Source organism: Chelonia mydas, chromosome 2 (genome assembly GCF_015237465.2).
Source record: "Chelonia mydas isolate rCheMyd1 chromosome 2, rCheMyd1.pri.v2, whole genome shotgun sequence".
Taxonomy (NCBI): domain Eukaryota; kingdom Metazoa; phylum Chordata; order Testudines; family Cheloniidae; genus Chelonia; species Chelonia mydas.
The window spans coordinates 3,798,015-3,818,754 of NC_057850.1; the positions used below are offsets into that span (position 1 = coordinate 3,798,015).

The window sequence follows — 20,740 nt, forward strand, 5'->3', positions numbered from 1 at the left end:
GCCCAGAGCCCACACCCCATCCTGCACCTCAACCCCCTACCCCAGCCCAGTGAAAGTGAGTGAGGGTGGGGGAGAGCGAATGACGGGGGGAGCTGGAGTGAGCAGGGGGCAAGGCCTCAGAGAAGTGGCGGGGCAGGGGTGTGGCCTTGGGAAGGGGCGAGGTAGGGAGTGAAACAAGGGTGTTTGGGTTTGTGTGATTAGACAGTTGGCAACTCTATACCTGCGGCACACAGCTTGATATCCCTTATCTTGGCCAACCTTGTTAGTGGGAACTGAAACTGCTACCCGTGTTCATACAAACAGCTAGCTCTTTGAAACACTGAGGCTGGATTCTGCCCTCATTACTCATTCTGAGAAGCGCTTTATTCCATGAGCAGCCCTGTGCGGTTCTATGCAGTGTGAGTCAGCGAGACAGAATCTGTCCCTAAGCTATCTGTCTTTATATCCTGCAGCAGTGAGTTCCACAGGCTGCCTATGTGCTTCCTGTATCCATTCTAAACGTGTGGCCATCTCACTGAGCACTCCCTGGCTCTTGTGCCACAAGATGGGGTATGTAGGAGACTGATCCATCTTCTCTCTGCTTTGTGATTTCATAGCCCTCCTCTCACTCTCCACTCTCCAAACTAATATGCCCCAGATCTCACCTGTGATGCACAAGGTCACTTGAGTTTATGAGCAGACTGTGTGTCTCTCAATGTTTTTTTGAATGAGATCCCCTTATGGGATCCCACACCTCTATTACCAGCCGCCCTTGCCGGGCTTTTTGCTATCTCTGCTGTGTCCTGTTGGAGATGGGACAATGAGGTTGTTACCGCAGATTTAGAGAATGGCCATTGTCCTACTTCTTTATTGTTCTTCATCCTATTGTTAATACAACTGAACCTCTTCTTGGCCTTACTGACTATGAGGAACGGTGATCAGACTCCTTCCCTGAGATGCTTTGCTATGTTTTGGGTATGCGGGAAATTAATTATCCTCCTACACAGGCTGGGTCAGTGTCCACCCTACTCTTGCTGGCTCCGCTGGCCCCTGCCTGCCATATGAGAGGTTAGGACTGATCCCACGTTACTAGTTGTCCCTTGCAGATGCTCCCACCGTAAGCTCCGTGCTCCTGCTGCTCTGTGTCCTGGAGAGGGATTAGGCAGAGAGCCGATGCTCAGCAGACTGGGCTGGCGGATTATACAGCTGGAATCAATGGGAAGGCTTTAAATACTGACACGCTCGGCCGCTCAGCTGTGATTAACAAGCCAGCAACTGTTGGTGAGCCCGACCTCCGCCGCGCAGCCGCCTCAGTGCAGCATGGACACTTGTTCTAAAATGTTAATCCTGACACGAGAGAGCTGGTGCATGCTCTGGCATCTGCGTGGCCCCGGGGGCAGCCAGGCTCCAAGAAGGGAGGGATGGATGTGCTGTATTCAGTGGTGTACCCTTACCTGTGGCCAGGGCCCCTGTGGCCCAGCTCCAGTCCCAGACGATGGGGCTCCCGTCGCGTCCCACAGCCAGACAGCTCACACTGTTGTGGAGGGCTCTCCTCTCCTGTGTTTATGCCTTGGGGATCCTTGGAGGTGGTGCTTGCCTGGCTGGGCCACATGTACTGGGCTTCCCCCGTAGGGTTCCTGCATGCTCAGCTCTTCCCCTGGTGCTCGGACCAGGTTGCTCTCCTTCTCCAATCCCCTCTGCCACCCCAGACCTTAGCATTGTCCTTTCTCTCCTCATCTCCCTCCCCGGCTTATGCCCAGTGCCTGAAGTGGGCTCACACCCCCCATTCCCAAGGTCTGCTCTCGGACTCTACTCTCACTCTCCCTTGTCCAGGGCCCCACCCCAGGCTTGGCTGGCTTCACCCCCACAAAGCTGAGAGCCAGGACTCACTCCCCACTCCCCCTTGCACCAGGATTCCATGTGTGAAGGGAGGGGGGTCAGGAACCCTTACCAGGAACATGAGGGTCTTCCAAGCCGGTGGGGATTTTCCACTGATCGACCTGCAGCTTGAGGGCGTTGACCTCGTCGATATCTCCAGGCACTCTGTGCAGAAAAGAAATGCCCACGGATTTCAGACTCAGTCCACCTGGGGTTACAACTGGATGCTGAAGGCCAGTTACTTTGGCTGAGGCCAGAGTCCCTGTTATAGACAGAGTCTGGAGAAACACTTAGATACCTCAACGATGAGCACTTTAAACATACTGCCTGCCTGAGTCTGCAGAGAGACTGAAACAATAGCTGAGAGGGGGGAATACTACCTTCGTCAGATTAATGGTATGTTAACTCTTAAACCTAGTGATGACAACAGTCCACTTTTCAAACATAAAGACCAGAGGCTGCCCACGTGGAAAAGTGTGCACAAAGGTGAGCATCTCACATGCATTATTATGGTGCCTGGGCATATAAAATTTGTGATTGAATACACATGGCTATTTAGATGCCTCACTACTATCTACATGTGTATTGTGCTTGGATATTGTGGTTGCAGGAGCTGTGAAAGCACCATGTATAGCTCACTACTGTCTGCACAGATTTGCCCTAGGACTCCTGCTCCTCCAGCCTGGGAATACATGCTACTAACTGGTAGCATTAACTATTTCCCTGCTGGTCACTTGAGCACAGCCATCCAGCTCTTTGGGGGCTATTGCTGGATCTTACAGAAGCTTACAAGAAGTGGAAGATTGGACAAATGACCAGGGAAGAGTATAAAAATATTGCTCGGGGATGCAGGAGTGAAATCAGGAAGGCCAAATCACACTGGGAGTTGCAGCTAGCAAGAGATATTAAGAGTAACAAGAAGGGTTTCTTCAGGTATGTTAGCAACAAGAAGAAAGTCAAGGAAAGTGTGGGCACCTTACTGAATGAGGGAGGCAACCTAGTGACAGAGGATGTGGAAAAAGCTAATGTACTCAATGCTTTTTTTGCCTCTGTCTTCACGAACAAGGTCAGCTCCCAGACTGCTGCACTGGGCAGCACAGCATGGGGAGGAGGTGACCAGCCCTCTGTGGAGAAAGAAGTGGTTCGGGACTATTTAGAAAAGCTGGATGTGCACAAGTCTATGGGGCCGGATGCGCTGCATCCGAGAGTGCTAAAGGAGTTGGCGGATGTGATTGCGGAGCCATTGGCCATTATCTTTGAAAACTCATGGCGATCAGGGGAAGTCCCGGACGACTGGAAAAAGGCTAATGTAGTGCCCATCTTTAAAAAAGGGAAGAAGGAGGATCCTGGGAACTACAGGCCAGTCAGTCTCACCTCAGTCCCTGGAAAAATCATGGAGCAGGTCCTCAAGGAATCAATTCGGAAGCACTTAGAGGAGAGCAAAGTGATCAGTAACAGTCAGCATGGATTCACCAAGGGCAAGTCATGCCTGACTAATCTAATTGCCTTCTATGATGAGATAACTGGCTCTGTGGATGAGGGGAAAGTGGTGGACGTGTTGTTCCCTGACTTTAGCAAAGCTTTTGACACGATCTCCCACAGTATTCTTGCCAGCAAGTTAAAGAAGTATGGGCTGGATGAATGCACTATAAGGTGGATAGAAAGTTGGCTAGATTGTCGGGCTCAACGGGTAGTGATCAATGGCTCCATGTCTAGCTGGCAGCCGGTATCAAGCGGAGTGCCCAAAGGGTCGGTCCTCGGGCCGGTTTTGTTCAATATCTTCATAAATGATCTGGAGGATGGTGTGGATTGCACCCTCAGCAAGTTTGCAGATGACACTAAACTGGGAGGAGAGGTAGATACGCTGGAGGGTAGGGATAGGATACAGAGGGACCTAGACAAATTAGAGGATTGGGCCAAAAGAAATCTGATGAGGTTCAACAAGGACAAGTGCAGAGTCCTGCACTTAGGACGGAAGAATCCAACGCACCGCTACAGACTAGGGACCGAATGGCTCGGCGGCAGTTCTGCAGAAAAGGACCTAGGGGTTACAGTGGATGAGAAGCTGGATATGAGTCAACAGTGTGCCCTTGTTGCCAGGAAGGCCAATGGCATTTTGGGATGTATACGTAGGGGCATGGCCAGCAGATCGAGGGACGTGATCGTTCCCCTCTATTCGACATTGGTGAGGCCTCATCTGGAGTACTGTGTCCAGTTTTGGGCTCCACACTACAAGAAGGATGTGGAAAAATTGGAAAGAGTCCAGCGGAGGGCAACAAAAATGATTAGGGGACTGGAACACATGATTTATGAGGAGAGGCTGAGGGAACTGAGATTGTTTAGTCTGCGGAAGAGAAGAATGAGGGGGGATTTGATAGCTGCTTTCAACTCCCTGAAAGGGGGTTCCAAAGAGGATGGATCTAGACTGTTCTCAGTGGTAGCTGATGACAGAACAAGGAGTAATGGTCTCAAGTTGCAGTGAGGGAGGTTTAGGTTGGATATTAGGAAAAACTTTTTCACTAGGAGGGTGGTGAAACACTGGAATGTGTTACCTAGGGAGGTGGTCGAATCTCCTTCCTTAGATATTTTTAAGGTCAGGCTTGACAAAGCCCTGGCTGGGATGATTTAGTTGGGAATTGGTCCTGCTTTGAGCACGGGGCTGGACTAGATGACCTCCTGAGGTCCCTTCCAACCCTGATATTCTATGATTCTATGATCTTGGGCATGTGGGTGGGGTTTGGGATTGTGGGAGGAGCTTGAGTAGATGGTCACTGCTATGTACCTGTGATGCACTGGACCTCAAAGTAGCACCCTGTAACCCCCACATTAATATGGTTGTGATATTTCTTACACAGCATGCCATGTAAGACACCATATGAAAGACCATGATCTGCTGAAACTCATTGTTCTGTCAAAATCTGTATATCGTTAGTGTGTACGAAGTGATGAGAGTTTGTTGCATGGTTGTTATTGAAATAGGTTGTGAGTTTGGGAGATGCCCACTCCTAGCTCTCCAGTGGCAACAAAAGAGGTGACCCACACCCAAATGAGCATTAAGCGACCACCACAAGTCATGGACCAGCAGGGAAATTGCAAACAAGAGATTTACAATTCTGTAAGAGACAGTTGCACAAGTACCACACAATGAGGATTCCTCAACTCTGTGACTCAGCCATCCCCACCCGGACATGTCTGGGCCAGTATCTTCCCTGGGCCATGAATTGAGAGTATAAAATAGGGACAGCGGCATCATGAGACCCACCTCTCTCCTCCCTCACCTACGCTGAAGGCAACAAGAATGGTGGGTAGACAAAGACTTTGAACTGAGGAGATTGGGTCCAGGCTGAGAAGGAAATTCAGCCTATGTATTAAGAACTGTAACCTGCCTGCGACGTCCAGTGGGGTGAGAAAAGCTGTTTGATCCAAATCTTGCTTAGTCTAATAGAGTTTAGGATTTAGACTGTGATTTTACTTTTATTTCTTAGGTAACTAGCTCTGACCCTTATGCCTACCACTTATAATCACTTATAAAGCTATCTTTCTGTAGGTAATAAACTTATTTTAATGTTTTATCTTTACCAGTGGGTTTGTTTACAGTGCTTGGGGAATCTGCTCAGATTACAAAGGCTGGTGCGTGCCCACTATCCTTTGATGAAGTGGCAAACTAATTAATGAGCTTGCATTGTTCAAGAGAAGATCTTGAGCAGTGTAAGATGGTACATTTCTGGGGTGCAAGGCTAGAGGCTGGGGGGATTCGCTGGTGTTTCCCTGTGGATGGTTCATGAGTGGCTTGGAGAGCATTCATGCAGTTTAGCTGGGTCTGTCTCTGCATGCTGGAGGCTGAGGGATAACAGCACCTGGAGGGGTTTCCTGCTTGTCATTAGCAAAGCATTGGGACCACTGTGCCCCCAGGCTGCAGAGTTCAGGGGGCACAGTGATCCCACAGTTCCAGGTTTTACCCTGGGGATCCCGTCACTGTACCCCCTGCACAATTTGACTCCTCTCTCTGAGCACCGGGGTAGCAGAGCTGAGCCTGCGGGGGAGGCTGTGTAAGAAGCTTGGGACAGAGTAACCAGCTGAGACCTTGCTTACCAGAGGCAGTTGCCAGGTGTGGAGTCGGGGAGACAGACACGATACATTGTAATAGACAGGTAATTTCCCTGCAGCAGCAGACATCATGCTGAGCCCATGGGGCGCGGAAGGGCCTCGTGTGGCTCAGCAGCGACCCCTCTGGCCAGGTGAGGAGTGACATTACTGAGCACTGTGCATAGGACGATCCCTTCAGGCTACAAACAAGAGAAACCCTTGGGGGGGGATGCTCTTGGCCTCAAATGGGATGTGAATGAGCAACTGCAAGCGAAGATGTCCCACAGTCCAGCGGCCAGGAAAGAGCCGTGACGCACACAAGGCAGGTCTGATAGTCCTGGTGAAATTCACTCCCCTCCCCCCTCCCAAAGGCTGCAGCAGAGGATCCAGCACACAGCAGCACGTAGTTATTGCCATCACTGCCTGGGTTTTCAGCACCTCTGGTCATTGCCACCCAGCGGTGGCTCAGCCTCAGGTCATGACACAGGGAAACTTTCCCAGCCCAGTATGGCTCTGGATTCACACACCAAAGAGCTGCTCTCAGGTCACCTTCTTGGGAATGGCAGGCTGAGCAGCACTTGGGGTGGCTGCCAGCCCCCTTCCTGTGTCTGGAGGGAGTCAAGAGATAAAGCAACCTGAGAAAAACCCACCAGGAAGGAATGTGTGTCATTTCCAGGGAAAGGCAAGCTGCAAATCCAGAGAGGCCCTGGCCAGCCGTGGGGTAACAATCCATGTTTGGGAGCTGAAGAACAAGGTCAGTGGGGCGTGGATTTTCTGAGTCCTGGGTTCTCCTGGGATGAGTGCAGAGGGGTAGGAAGTGGCCTGGCCAAGCTCTTACTGGGAGCTGGAGGGGGGCAAGGAGAAATACTTTGCTAGGCAGCATGCACGCAGGCTGCACTTCACTCAGTCTAGGGCTATCTCAAGAGACAGGCCAGAGGCACTGAGCTGGGATGCAGATCCAGAGGGGCGGGTGTTGGGTTGGCCCATTTGGGAAAGAGGCTGGCCTCAGACTCAAGTCTAGTTGTGACCTTCCCCAGAATTCAGGGGGTTAGTGTCTGGGAGTTTGGTTCGGTCCATTGCAGCAACCGGGGACGCCAACCATTTAGAACCAGACAGGCGTTAACCGCACTTTGGGGGTGTTCTGTCCACAGGGATACACTGTGGCTTACAGCTAGCCCAGACCACCTGGGAGAACACACTGTTCTCCCCTCAGCAGCACCCCCACACTGCAGAACCCCCAGAAAGGGGAGGAGCTGGGTGGCCTGTGAAATCAGAGGGGATCCTCTGTACCTCCTATGCCCTGGTGCCCTTTCTACTGCATGGTCCCAGAGGAGAGGCCCGATGGAAACGTGCTGTTCATGATCACGCTTTGTCACTGACAAGAGAGGGCCCCACTGCTAAGGCCCGGCACTAGGCAGACAGTGGGAGAGCAGGAACAGTGCCCTTGCACACAGGATGTGTTACAGATATCACAGCTAAATCTTGTTCAAAACAATGACAACTGGTGAACGACAGAGTTCCTGGATGGAAGCGCTGGAGCCTAGATAATGTGGTGATAGGCAATATAAAAAAAGGAAACAAGGGAGAGAGAGAACATACCCTGGGCTCAGACCATGCCATCGATTGCAAAGGTTTCTTCTCTGAAGCTCTGGCCTGGGCCAGGCTGGGAGGGGAGATGAGCAACTAGCAACAGTCCTCCCTTGGTCGTTGCTTCTCTAGTCTGCTCAGAGACAGCCAGACCCAGTGCTGTCGTCTGGCTTTGGAAGTGTTACGTCGCCCCTTAGAGAATGCTCTAATTGCCTGCTCCACAAGGTCACACTGCGAGGCAGAAGTGGCCACAGCACAAGCCACAGTGCTCCACAATGCAATCTGTGGCTATCCTCACCCTTAGCAGAGGTGCTGCTAAGAAAGACTACATGTCCCAGCATGCAACACTCCCTTCTAAGACCCCTGCTGGGCCCTCATGGACCACCCTGCCCTATTACAGAAGCATCCAGCTGCATCTTCTCCATTGGAAGTGAATGCCTGGTGTGCAACTCCCTGAGAGCTGGACTGTGCAAGAAGGGTCAGAGTCACAAGGCAGCATTACCTGAAGATGCCCTCGGTCTGGTCTCCATTCAGCGCCAGCACTTCCTCAGACAGTCTGGTTTGCACCCAGGGGAGCTGCCGATCTGGGTACCTCTCCTTCTGCATGTTCATGATCTCCTGCAGGGAGCTCCCAAACATGGAGGGGCTGAACACTGCGTTCTTTGCATGCCGGATCTCCTCAATATTCGGCTTCTTCAGGCCCTGCAAGAGATGGAACCAAGACAAACATGAAGGCCCAGAGATACATGCACAGTCGTTACTCAAGTAGCAAGTCAAAACCAATTTATACCCTGCTCCAACGCCTGGCCTGGCCCGAGAGAGCTGCCAAATTCCATGTTCCTGCCATTTTCCCACCATGCGTTCAAAAAAAAAGTCACATCTTTGGAGCAAGAATGTTTTCTCCAACCCTCCTTAGTCTTGAAAATGGCAGAACCATTTGGGCTCAAATTTTACAAAAATAAATAAATAAATAAAAAGTGGTCCTGGGTAGTGTCCAAGGCCTGTTGTAGCCAGACAGGGGAAAGTCTTCAGTCCGCTGTGCACAGCCCCTTGGAATGGAAAGTCTTGTGCCACAGTAACGAGAGGTGTGGCTCCGAGGTCTCCTAGAAACAAGCCCCATAACAGCAGCAACAGAAGTCCTTGGCACTGCTCTAGCATGCTCTCCATACATCCCATAGCGCTTTACAGAGGAGGGGAAGGATCCTTAATCCCAGAGCTGAGGAAACCAAGGCACAGAGCGGGGAAGGTCCACACTTTCAGACTTAGATTCTCATTTGGGGTGCCTGATTTCCCAACATTTTGAGCACCCAGAACTTCCACTGAAGTTCAATGCAAACTGCTGAATACGAGGCTGCTCTCAGCTGGCTACCTAAGCACAGAGGGAGAGGCCTCACTTTCATCACCCGAGTCTGATCACTTTGGCCTACACACACAAAGCCGACTCAGAGACTCATGGAAGCTCCAACTTCCCGAGCTCCTCCCTGCTCTGGGTTTAGAACGGGGATCTCAAACTCAAATCACCACGAGGGCCACATGAGGACTAGTACTGACACCTTTTCATACAATGATACAAAAGTATAGTCAAAAATAGGACTCTTTTTTGATTTTTAGATCATTGAAGATCTCCTGGTTAAGCCAGGGTGGTCTCTTGCCAGACTTCCGATCTTTGCTACACAGTGGGATAGTTTCCTCTTGTGCCCTTAATAATGTATCTTTGAAAAAACTATTTATGCGCTTTCGGTGGAGGGGGAGCAGTCTAGTGGCCAGAGCACAGGACTGGGACTGAGGGGCCTCCTCCTGGTTCTGGCAATGACTCTCTCTGTATGACCAGTTGCATGGAGGGTCTCTGAGTGCTTCACAAACCTTAAACAATTAAGCTTCACACACAGCTTGAGAGAGAGGGGATCTCTTACTCCCTGTCTCGGAGACCCCCAGAGGCAGCAGCAGTCGGGAATAGAGGCCAGCTCTCCAGACTCCAGGTACAGGTTTTAGCCACAGGCTCATCATTCTGGCCAAGCCTCCCAGGGTGAAGGTCTGGTTTGGGGATCTGCTGCTTCTTCTCATGGCTCCCTTTGTCTCCCGTTTCACCATGGTGGCCTCTGTGGCCCTATGACCAGTTAGGAGGGGACCACGCTGGGGGATCCAGTTGCAGTTTTTCTGTCAGTGCAGTGGCATTGCCATCCCTAGAACGAAACCGCAGGCCGGGCCCCTGGGGGCATTTCCTCTTCCCCTGAAGTTCACTTTGCAGTTCACTGCGCCTGTCGTCCGGCTGCCATACGCTGTACAGCCGCGCCCTGTGACCCATAGGAGCCTGCGCCTGTCGCCTGGCTGCCATACGCTGTACAGCCGCGCCCTGTGACCCACAGGAGCCTGCGCCTGTCGTCTGGCTGCCATACGCTGTACAGCCGCGCCCTGTGACCCACAGGAGCCTGCGCCTGTCGTCTGGCTGCCATACGCTGTACAGCCGCGCCCTGTGCATACGCTGTACAGCCGTGCCCTGTGACCCATAGGAGCCTGCGCCTGTTGTCTAGCTGCCATACGCTGTACAGCCGCGCCCTGTGACCCATAGGAGCCTGCGCCTGTCGTCTGGCTGCCATACGCTGTACAGCCGCGCCCTGTGACCCACAGGAGCCTGCGCCTGTCGTCTGGCTGCCATACGCTGTACAGCCGCGCCCTGTGACCCATAGGAGCCTGCGCCTGTCGTCCGGCTGCCATACGCTGTACAGTCGCGCCCTGTGACCCATAGGAGCCTGCGCCTGTCGCCTGGCTGCCATATGCTGTACAGCCGCGCCCTGTGACCCACAGGAGCCTGCGTCTGTCGTCTGGCTGCCATACGCTGTACAGCCGCGCCCTGTGACCCACAGGAGCCTGCGCCTGTCGTCTGGCTGCCATACGCTGTACAGCCGCGCCCTGTGACCCACAGGAGCCTGCGTCTGTCGTCTGGCTGCCATACGCTGTACAGCCACGCCCTGTGACCCATAGGAGCCTGCGCCTGTCGTCTGGCTGCCATACACTGTACAGCCGCGCCCTGTGACCCATAGGAGCCTGCGCCTGTCGTCCGGCTGCCATACACTGTACAGCCGTGCCCTGTGACCCATAGGAGCCTGCGCCTGTCGTCCGGCTGCCATACGCTGTACAGCTGTGCCCTGTGACCCACAGGAGCCTGCGCCTGTCGTCCGGCTGCCATACGCTGTACAGCCGCGCCCTGTGACCCATAGGAGCCTGCGCCTGTCGTCCGGCTGCCATACGCTGTACAGCCGCGCCCTGTGACCCAGAGGAGCCTGCGACTGTTGTCTGGCTGCCATACGCTGTACAGCCGCGCCCTGTGACCCATAGGAGCCTGCGCCTGTCGTCTGGCTGCCATACGCTGTACAGCCGCGCCCTGTGACCCATAGGAGCCTGCGCCTGTCGTCTGGCTGCCATACGCTGTACAGCCGCGCCCTGTGACCCATAGGAGCCTGCGCCTGTCGTCTGGCTGCCACTCGCTGTACAGCCGCGCCCTGTGACCCACAGGAGCCTGCGCCTGTCGTCCGGCTGCCACTCGCTGTACAGCCGCGCCCTGTGACCCATAGGAGCCTGCGCCTGTCGTCCGGCTGCCATACGCTGTACAGCCGCGCCCTGTGACCCAGAGGAGCCTGCGACTGTTGTCCGGCTGCCATACGCTGTACAGCCGCGCCCTGTGACCCACAGGAGCCTGCGCCTGTCGTCCGGCTGCCATACGCTGTACAGCCGCGCCCTGTGACCCATAGGAGCCTGTGCCTGTCGTCCGGCTGCCATACGCTGTACAGCCGCGCCCTGTGACCCATAGGAGCCTGCGCCTGTCGTCTGGCTGCCATACACTGTACAGCCGCGCCCTGTGACCCACAGGAGCCTGCGCCTGTCGTCCGGCTGCCACTCGCTGTACAGCCGCGCCCTGTGACCCAGAGGAGCCTGCGCCTGTCGTCTGGCTGCCATACGCTGTACAGCCGCGCCCTGTGACCCATAGGAGCCTGCGCCTGTCGCCTGGCTGCCACTCACTGTACAGGCACGGCCTCTGAGCCCCAGGAGGCTACAGAAGCAGCGGAGGAGGCCAGGAGAGGGGAGAGCTCACGTCAATGGGCTCCCACCTCCTGTGCTCTGCTGGATCCGTACCTAGAGGCCAGACTGGGCCATACAGGTCAGTTTGCAAAACTCTAAGGCTGGATTAATCTCTGTGAGCAATGTGCAGGGGAGGGAGATGGGTCCCAGCTGGCTGCTGGGCCACCTCTAGCAATGTGGTTGGTGTTTCTCCTGCACACGCATTCTGGGAGGTAGTGTGGTCTAGTGGCCTGAGCAGACTGTTATTACTTGGCCTGCACGAAAGGAAGCTACTCGCCACTGATCTCCCTCCCTCCCTCCCTCCCTCCCTCCCTCTCTTTCTTTCTTTCTTTCTTTCTTTCTTTCTTTCCTTCCTTCCTTCCTTCCTTCCTTCCATGAAGGGTGTTTGCAGGAAAATGGGATCTTTGTTGCTCAGGATTTCACTTGCTCTAGCTGCTTATTTCCTATCCTGACATACTAGAGTGTCCGGCGGGCGAAGGGGACTATTAATATTACTTGCATAGTGGTAGCTCTGAGGAACCCACATCGTGGGCCACACTGTGCTAGGCACTGTACAAACAGAACAAACAGATGATCCCTGCCTCAAGGAGTCTCCACTCTAGGTGGCCAGGTGAAGAGGGCTTTAGGAATGGGCAGACAGAACAAGCAGCACAGACTTTGTACATGATCATCTTTCTGGGCTATTGATCCTAGGAGGAGGAAGAGAAATGCAAAAAGGAGCCGAATCCGTTTTCCCCTGATCCTTTTAATGCCGCTCAGCCTCTGCCATTACAGTGATCACATTAGGCACCAACTAAGCTCTGATGGGATGTAAGGGGACCCACTGCATGGGTGAACGTCAGTCATAATCTTTAGGTTTCTTGTGTAGCTGGAGAGGAGGCACGATCGAATGGCTAAAGCACAGGACTGGGAGTCAAGGGACCTGGCTTCCAGTTCCAGTTCCAGCATCCGATGAAGTGAGCTGTAGCTCACGAAAGCTTATGCTCAAATAAATTGGTTAGTCTCTAAGGCGCCACAAGTCCTCCTTTTCTTTTTGCGAATACAGACTAACACGGCTGCTACTCTGAAACAGTTCCAGTTCTGCTGCCCATGTGCTGTGTGACCTTGGTCAAGTCACATCCCGCTCCATGCCTCAGTTTCCCCATGTGTCAAATGACGATAATGATAATGAACTTCCTCCAGAGGAGGTTGGGCTGGGGGCCTCAATTCATTGTCTGTAGAAGGCTTTGAAACACTCAGTGGGAAGGGGTTAGAGAGATGTAAAGGGTTATTTCTTAGCTCTGCAAAACGCACTGGGACATAATTAACGCCGAAGATGTTACTCAAAGTACAGCTGTTGTTGTACATTTCCCATGAGGTGTCAATGACCCTTTAAGTTTGGTTTCCAGGGAGCACTTGGAGTTCACATGCACCCTCCCCGGCCCTGCTCGAAAGCTGTTGGCTAAGCTCTTTCTCGGCTAGCGATATGTTTATGTCAAGCTCAGAAGCGTGTGATCTCCCCCCTCTCCCTGTTCCAGGTTTCTCCAGATGGTTTGAGCATTACGCTGCACACTCTCTCATGTACTGAGAACCGGTAACTACAGCCATTTGTCTTAATGAAAGAGCAAGATCAACGACTCATCTGGCATCTTCCCTACGAGAGGCAAACCGCTGTAGTTCCACTACTTGGGAGATTGAAAACAAACACTGGAGTTAACATCAGGAACAGAAACATTAACCAGAGAAAAGCAAGAGGGATGGTAAGATAAGGGGCAGCTCACAATGCTTAGCAACAAGACCCGTGGCTAACCTTAATTTTAAACAGAGAGGCGCAGCACATGGAGACTACAGGTCCCAGCATGCACCACTCCAACCTGAGCCAGGCGGCAGGCCGCTTGGCTCAAGGTGAGGCATTGCATGTTGGGTCCTGCAGCCTGAAAGGCCGTACTCAAGATGAGCCATTTTATACTGACTATGGGCTATAGTCTGCTCCGTCCCGCACGGTGAGTAGTGCCTTGCTCTAGGAGTAACTCCACTGAAATAAATGGCACCACTTGAGCAGCATGCTGCTCCTCACCATCAGTAAAGGTGGGAGAGTCTGACACTATGGGTAGCCCTCGGGGCCCTGCGTAGTCAACCATGCGGCCCTCCGCTGTCCAAAAGGAGCCCTCTCCCCTGTGCTCTGGTTAGGAGAATGCTCCAGCCTCTGCTTTGTGTGGGGAACAATGAGTCCATGGAATGGGCTGGGTCTTTGATGGCCAGACACTAGATGCCACCTCCTGGCCCAGCGATGGATACCAGCCACGCTGGGAAAGCCCCCCAGGAGCTGTGAGTGAGATCGGCCTCACCTTTGCATTGCCTGGCGCTCTGTGTCACTGACTTGAGGGGACACGGACAAGATCAACAGGCCCCAGACTCGACACATCTTCATTCTTGTCCTTGTGATTCATCTTTTGTGTTTCTCTCCAAAACTAATGCTTCCGCACAAGCCATGCCAGCTGCCAAGCACTCAGATTCTACACAGCCAATCGCCTGGGAGCAACCCTATGATAACAAGCCAGCGAGCACCAGAAGATGAGGACCAAGTGAGCGAGGGAATGGGCTGGATGCTTGTGATGGGCAGTGGCACAGGTATATATGAGATTAGCACACCAGCGGCACTGCATGCATAACACCAGGCAGCTGGAGCTCAGGGACACGCTGTGGTAAGGAGGGAGCACAGCCCCGGGATTTTCAGGGAGAGCCTTAATACCCCAATAGCGCTATCAAATTCCTCCTCCTAGCCCGGTTTAAATTCTGACAGGTGGGTCCAAGCTGCAGAGGTTCCGCTCTAGATTCTGCTGTTCCCAGAGTACAGGGGTGTCTGGATTTTGGGGGCTCGGTTTAGGCCGATCTGTATTTAAAGAGCTGGGTTGTGGTTTATAAATTATAACTCCTGTGCTGGAAACCCTACTGACGGTTAGGAATGGAAACTCAGGAGATCACAGTGGGCACAGCACATGGCCTACCACTGGTGGGGATTTTCAATTAGGCTGTTTCCACAGACTTTGCCCTTTTCACTGCAGCCATCCTGTGACTTTGCTTAAACATTTGCCATGACAAAGCCCCAGCCAGTGCTGCTCGTAGCCAGTAACAGAGCGAGACAGCAACCAGCCCTTGGCATGGGAGTGTGAGAGCACCCCCTTCGGGAACAGACTCCTCCTCACAGAGAGCAGGGGATTCCTCTGACAGCCCTCCTAGCAATCACCAGTGTGTCACCAGGAGCCTACAAGCTTCAGCCCCAAGGAGTGCCAAGTGCTTAAGCTCAGCTCCTGCCCAGGGTGTAAACTCCACAGCAGCAGAGATCTGCTTCCAGCCCTGGGGAGCTGAAGGCTGCAGTAAACGGGGAGGCAAAGAACCAAAGCCGACAGACTCCTGGCGTATCGAGGCGGGCTGGACTGGCGTCAGGCTGCACAGCCCTGGATAGCCAGGGGTGTACTGCACACCACAGATACACTTCAAAGCGCCAGAGCAAAACGGACACAAAGCCCCGCAGGTGGGGGCAGGGCAGTGCAAGAGGCCTTGTCTGAATCACCACTAATCTCTCACTCGGAGGGGCTGGGAGTGTGAAGAGGCTGCAGGCTCCCTGCCTCATCCCCTCTGGCACTGGTGGGTTTGGATGGGAGTGGCCGCAATCTGACTATGGCCTCTCTCCTGTTGAGTAGTAACTTACTCTAGGAGTAGGGTGACCATATTTCCTAAAGTAAAAATGGGACGGCTGGGGCTCGCCTGAGCTGCCCTCTGCCCCCTGTGGCTGGGGCTGTTCCCCTGAGGCCTCTGCTGCCCACGGCTAGGGCTGATCCCCCCGAGTCCCCTGCCCCCCGTGGCTGACCCCTCCCCGCTGAGCTGCCTGCCACCTGTGCCTGGGGCTGGATCCCCCAACCTCCACACTGCCCGCGGCTGGGGCTGACCACCCCGAGATCTGCACTGGCTGGGACTGGGCCCTGAGCCCCACTGCTTGGCACCTCACATTGCTCCCCCCCCCCGGCAATATTCCTCTGCACCCCCAACTCTTTTGGTAAACTGGGCGTTTGTCTGTTTGCTCCTCCCAACAGATCAGTGTTGCCTGATCTGCCCATTTTTGTAAAAAAAGTCGGGATGGCCAGGGCAGAGCTTAAAAACGGGACTGTCCCAGCCAAAACGGGACATATGGTCACCTAATCTAGGAGTAACCCTGTTGATTTCAATGGGAGTTAGGAGCCTAAATACCTGGGCCTTTGGGCTTCATCTCCCCATGTGTAAAGTGGAGGTAACAGCACTTCTCTCCCTCTCAAGGGGCTGTGAGGACCAGGAGATGCTCAGATGTTCTGGTGATGGGCGCCAGATGGACTGGGCCTGATCCCACTGATGTACCAAGTCCTGCTGGAGTCAGTGGACTCAGCAGCTTGCAGGACTGGGCTCTGCATGAGTGCAATGGCTTCCTGCTCAGAGGTCAGAGCTGAGTGGAGACACACCTGGCCTACAGAGAACTGAGTGTTTGAGTTAAGAGAACTGGTATTTGCACGCTGTGTGAGCTCCACAAGCCCATTCATCTGGGCCAACCTCTTACTGTACATGACTCAAAAGCTCCCTTCATAAGGGCTGGCACCCAGTTCCGAAAGCAGACAAGAAATAGCTTAATATTGGCAGGAGGATCCCAAGTCCCCATAATCCCCAAGAAGACGTGAGTGGCTGGGAGAAGCAGGAAGAGATGACAGACCTGAGCCATGGTGCTGCGCTGATGGAAAAGGAAACACACTGAAATTCAGCGAGCAGTTGTCCAGCTGGCTCCAGGGCAAAATCATTAGAGACATCCTCAAAGCCATACAGCCGGCGTTGCTGATGTCACAGGAATCCCGTCTACAGCAGATCAAAGTAATGCCCTGAAAGGCTTCCTGGGGAACAAGGCCAGCAGCAGAGAGCACAAGTTTGCTGGTATAGTGTGAAAAGAAAACCTGCAACCACTCTGCTCAGCATAATGACTATTTTTGGGGGTGGGGGAGAATGTGTGAATCAAAAGTCCACTAGAGGTGGGCATGGAGTAACCCCCAGATCTGGATCCCCCCAAGCACAGGATCCAGACTCAGCCTCCCTCGAGGCTTTGCAGCTGGACCCTAGTTTGGCGATCAAACCAGAGAGCCACAGCCCTCCAAACTTTAGGGGGCTTTCCTGAGTGTGCCATTGTGCGGGCAGGACTCTGACTCCACCTCCGCTGGAGCATGCTGGCATCTGAGCTGTTCTACAGAACTGAAGGCAAAAGGACAAGCCCTGGCAGGCCATTTATTCCGGGCTCAAAGGCACCCATTTTGTTTCCAGCTGCTGCACTTTGTTTCCAGCCAGGGCGGCTGTTCCTTGAATCAGTTCTGTGTTTGATTTCAAAGGTCAACAGGATATTTAACATAAATCAGCCCTTGATGGCCGGAATCATGACAAATTTCATTCTAATTGCAAAGTCCTAGTGTGCAGTGGAGCTGGCTGGATGTCTCTATGAAAACTGGAGTGTCCTTCTGCTGAGAAGGATCCCTCAGAGAGCCTCATAAACAAGGGCTTACATTTCCGCTCTTTCTGCGTCTCCAACAACCACTGCTCAGTTTGCCAACCACAATGTATTGATTTTCTGAAGTCCTACAAGCTGACCCGGAGGCACAGCCTGGCACAAAACTCCCAAGCTGTATTCTTTTCCCTCCATGTATCAGTGGCCAGTCATTCTCGTCACAGCAGCTGTTACTCAGTTATCATCAGATGCTAGGGGGGAGAGACGGAAGCAAGGCAGCCAATCCCCCAATGTGTTAACTCCCTCAAGTCTCAATTATTCCTGAATGAGCTGGGGTGACACTGATTTCAGTGGGACATGAACAGCATGGGAAGAGCCGTGCAGGATCAGTGCTAAGGGACTGCAGGAGTGGGACCCAGCCACTTTGTTGGCACTGACATTGGAGTACACTACCCAGCTGACCAGGGACTGACAAGAGACCAGGCCCTCAGCAAAGCCTTATCCATCTGTCTGCTCTAGTGATCGACATGCTTACAAGCCTGCACCACCTTTGATGGAAGAATGAAGACATCACACCATACGAGTGTGAGCAACAGGGTCACTTCTTATGGGAGAAACAAACGAACGGGAAAGGACTGGACATCATGTGAAGATGTTATGGCAACGCTCAGGCTGCCTGAGCTGGAATCAGTGGTTTTCTCTTCCATAGCACGTCCCACTGGAGCTCTTCACAGCATGCACAAGACTCCCAGGAGACAGGGCAGTGCGATTCACTGATGGTGAGTTGGAGTTCCCATTGCATTACCCCAACAGCTGAGAGTGACATTTGAGAGTTCCCAAGTCCTGTGTCTAACCACAAAACTGTCCTCCCTTGCGGGGCGCTGGAAGGCAATGACTGCTTTGCATCTCACTAGAGGCACCTGGGCCTGGTGACCCTCAGGACTCATTGTACATGGCTGGGTAGCCATAAATGGTGCCGGTTTTTGTGGAAACGAAGGGGCCTCTTCGAGGAAGGTTAGTGTGGCCATTAGCACCTGCAAATAGCTCTGGTGATGCTTCTGCCATGCAATCGTTTCATATCTAAATGTCCTAATGACAGCCCCAACCCATCTACTCTAGGTATAGTCTGGGCATGCTGCAATTACTCAAGCACATTATTTGATTCCTTCCATAAATGCCAGCTGAGTTTCAGGCCTGGCCAGCATGCTGAGACAGGCCTTGTAAAGCTGGCCATGACCTAGCTATGCACAGAGGCCAGCTATCTATTCTTGTCCTTTGAGATCTTTCCATGGACTGGATGACTAGAAAATGCCCGTTGGAAACCATGGAGCTGCCCACTTTCAACATCCTTGCTCTTGGGCTATTTCAAGGTCTTTCTCACCTACTGAAGTTCAGATGCCAGCTGTGGCAAGAAGAGGATCCTACCTTCTGGGACATGCAGCCAGGTCATATCCCTGTCTCCCACCGGCTGATCTTATCACACTACAGCTAGGCACTGGTCCCATGAAGATTGGATTATTGTAATGCAGCCCAGGGGAGCTCACTCAGCAGAGAGGTTAGTCAGACATCTGCAATTCGCTCACAAACTCCTCTCTACTCTGTGCGCTAACATCCTCTTGCTCCTCATCACATGGAGCTTGCCCTCGGCCTGCAAAATGAATGCTACAAACATCTACAATCACATAAATGTTTGCAGGGGAATTTAAAGGACTGGGGAAAGGTGCCATGTTCGCAGCTCTGGGGACTGAGCAGGGAGAGCATAAGCTGAGTCCTGAGAGACCTTCCATACACACACCACACCAATATGCTTCACCCGTGTGCTGGACGGACCACCACAAATGGCAGAAGGACACCTTGCCGCTGTAGCCTATTCATTGACCTTTCTGTTGACACTGCCCACAAGAGAACTAATGGTCCTAACAGAGATGGTGGCTTCAGTGATGTGGACTCCTGCCACTGAGGTCTGGATGAGACACACCAAACTCATTCCACCCAACGGATGTCAGATGGCAGCTTCTGGTCACTCTCACCTGGATGGGATTTGACCCCATGACATGGAGAAGAAAAGCTCTGCACCCTTTTGCTATATGCCCATGACACAGAGCCCCTTGTGACTCGTTTTTATGAGCACAGTCATTCTCCAGTACAGTGCTAATAGCTCACAGATGCACTTCAGGTTCTTGCCTGGGTTGATTTTCATGGATGCTGTTTGTAAATGGGGTAATTCAGAAGGGCATAGAATAAATCAAATCAAAATTGAACTGAAAAGCTGGGGCCATGCTATGAGCCAGACCCAGGAGACCCAGCTCTCATCATCGGCACTCTGGGATTTTCAGGGAACACAATTCCCTGCCTCAGATGCGCCTCTTATCAAGGCTTGAAATTGCCACGGGAAAGTTCAGGTTGGATAGACTCTAATCTTGTTTTTTTACATCCTGGGGAACTGGAGGAAGCAGCAAGAATTGGCAAGGGCAGACTTTCAATTATTTCATTTTATTTATTTATTTGGATTTTTCCATTTGCACCTGCCTCATGCCATCGGTGTGTTACACGCACTGGACACACACACACTTTACCAAGATACTAAACAGAGCCACTAGATCTGAAACACAGGCCTCCTGGACAGTGTTCCCTCCTATCGGCCTGGCCTCCACCAGAACCTCCTCCTTTCATGGCCCACTCACCCCGCAATTTCCCAGGCTATGCCTGGGCAAACGGGAATTCTCCAGCCTGTTCTGAAGGTCACTGGATCTAGTGAACCAAGGTGGGCATCAGCTCAGGTAGGTAGGATCCAAAGCATTCAGGGACTGCTAGTTCACCCTCAAACCCTTGACCTCCCCCACATACCAGCTGGCAGCCAGTGCAGGTCCCAAAGCTCAAATGTCCCATGCTCTTAGCAATAGCTGTTATTTCCAGATTGCTGGAAAGTGTGGCCCCGTATGGATTCCAGTCCAGTAGCCCGACGGCAAGGTGACAGAGGCACAGAGAGATGAGGCAAGGATCCCCCATTCACAAAGAAAGGACCCAACTGCCTTGCCAGGTACAGACAGGTGTGGAGAAGAGGAGACGGCACTAGACAGGGACTCATGAGGCCAAGATCCTGTTCCTAACTCTGACTTGCTGTGTGAGCTTGGGCAAGTCACTTCCTCTCTCTGTGCCTAGATCAGTGGCTCTCCAGACTACTGGCCCCCTTTCAGGAGTGTGATTTGTCTTACGTATCCCAAATTTCACCTCACTTAAAAACTACTTGCTTACAAAATTAGACATAAAAATACAAAAGTGTCACAGCACACTAGTACTGAAAAATGGCCGACTTTCTTATTTTTACAATATCATTATAAAATAAATAAATTGGAATATAAATATTGTACTTACATTTCAGTGTATAGTACATAAAGCAGTATGAACAAGTCACTGTCTGTATGAAATTTGAGTTTATACTGACTTCGCTAGAGTTTTTTATGTAGCCTGTTGTAAAACTGGGTAAATATCTAGCTGAGTTGATGTACCCCTGGAAGATATCTGCGTGCCCCCAAGGGTACACGTATGTTCCCCTGGTTGAGACCCACTAGCCTAGATCAGTGGTTCTCAAAGCCGGTCCGCTGCTTGTTCAGGGAAAGCCCATGACGCTCCGGACCGGTT

At 52.6% G+C, this 20,740-nt stretch overlaps 1 protein-coding gene across 2 annotated transcripts in view; it reads right to left on the reverse strand.

Moving 5' to 3' along the window:
• ARHGAP39 (Rho GTPase activating protein 39) overlaps nucleotides 1-20,740 on the reverse strand; it is a 430,277-nt gene that overhangs the window by 28,790 nt on the left and 380,747 nt on the right. For both annotated transcript variants that reach the window (XM_043538964.1, XM_037891871.2), the window contains 2 exons: nucleotides 8,033-8,232; nucleotides 1,931-2,022 (listed from right to left, as the gene is read on the reverse strand). In XM_043538964.1, coding sequence (XP_043394899.1) covers nucleotides 1,931-2,022; nucleotides 8,033-8,232 — 292 coding nt within the window. The remainder of the gene's footprint in view (nucleotides 1-1,930; nucleotides 2,023-8,032; nucleotides 8,233-20,740) is intronic.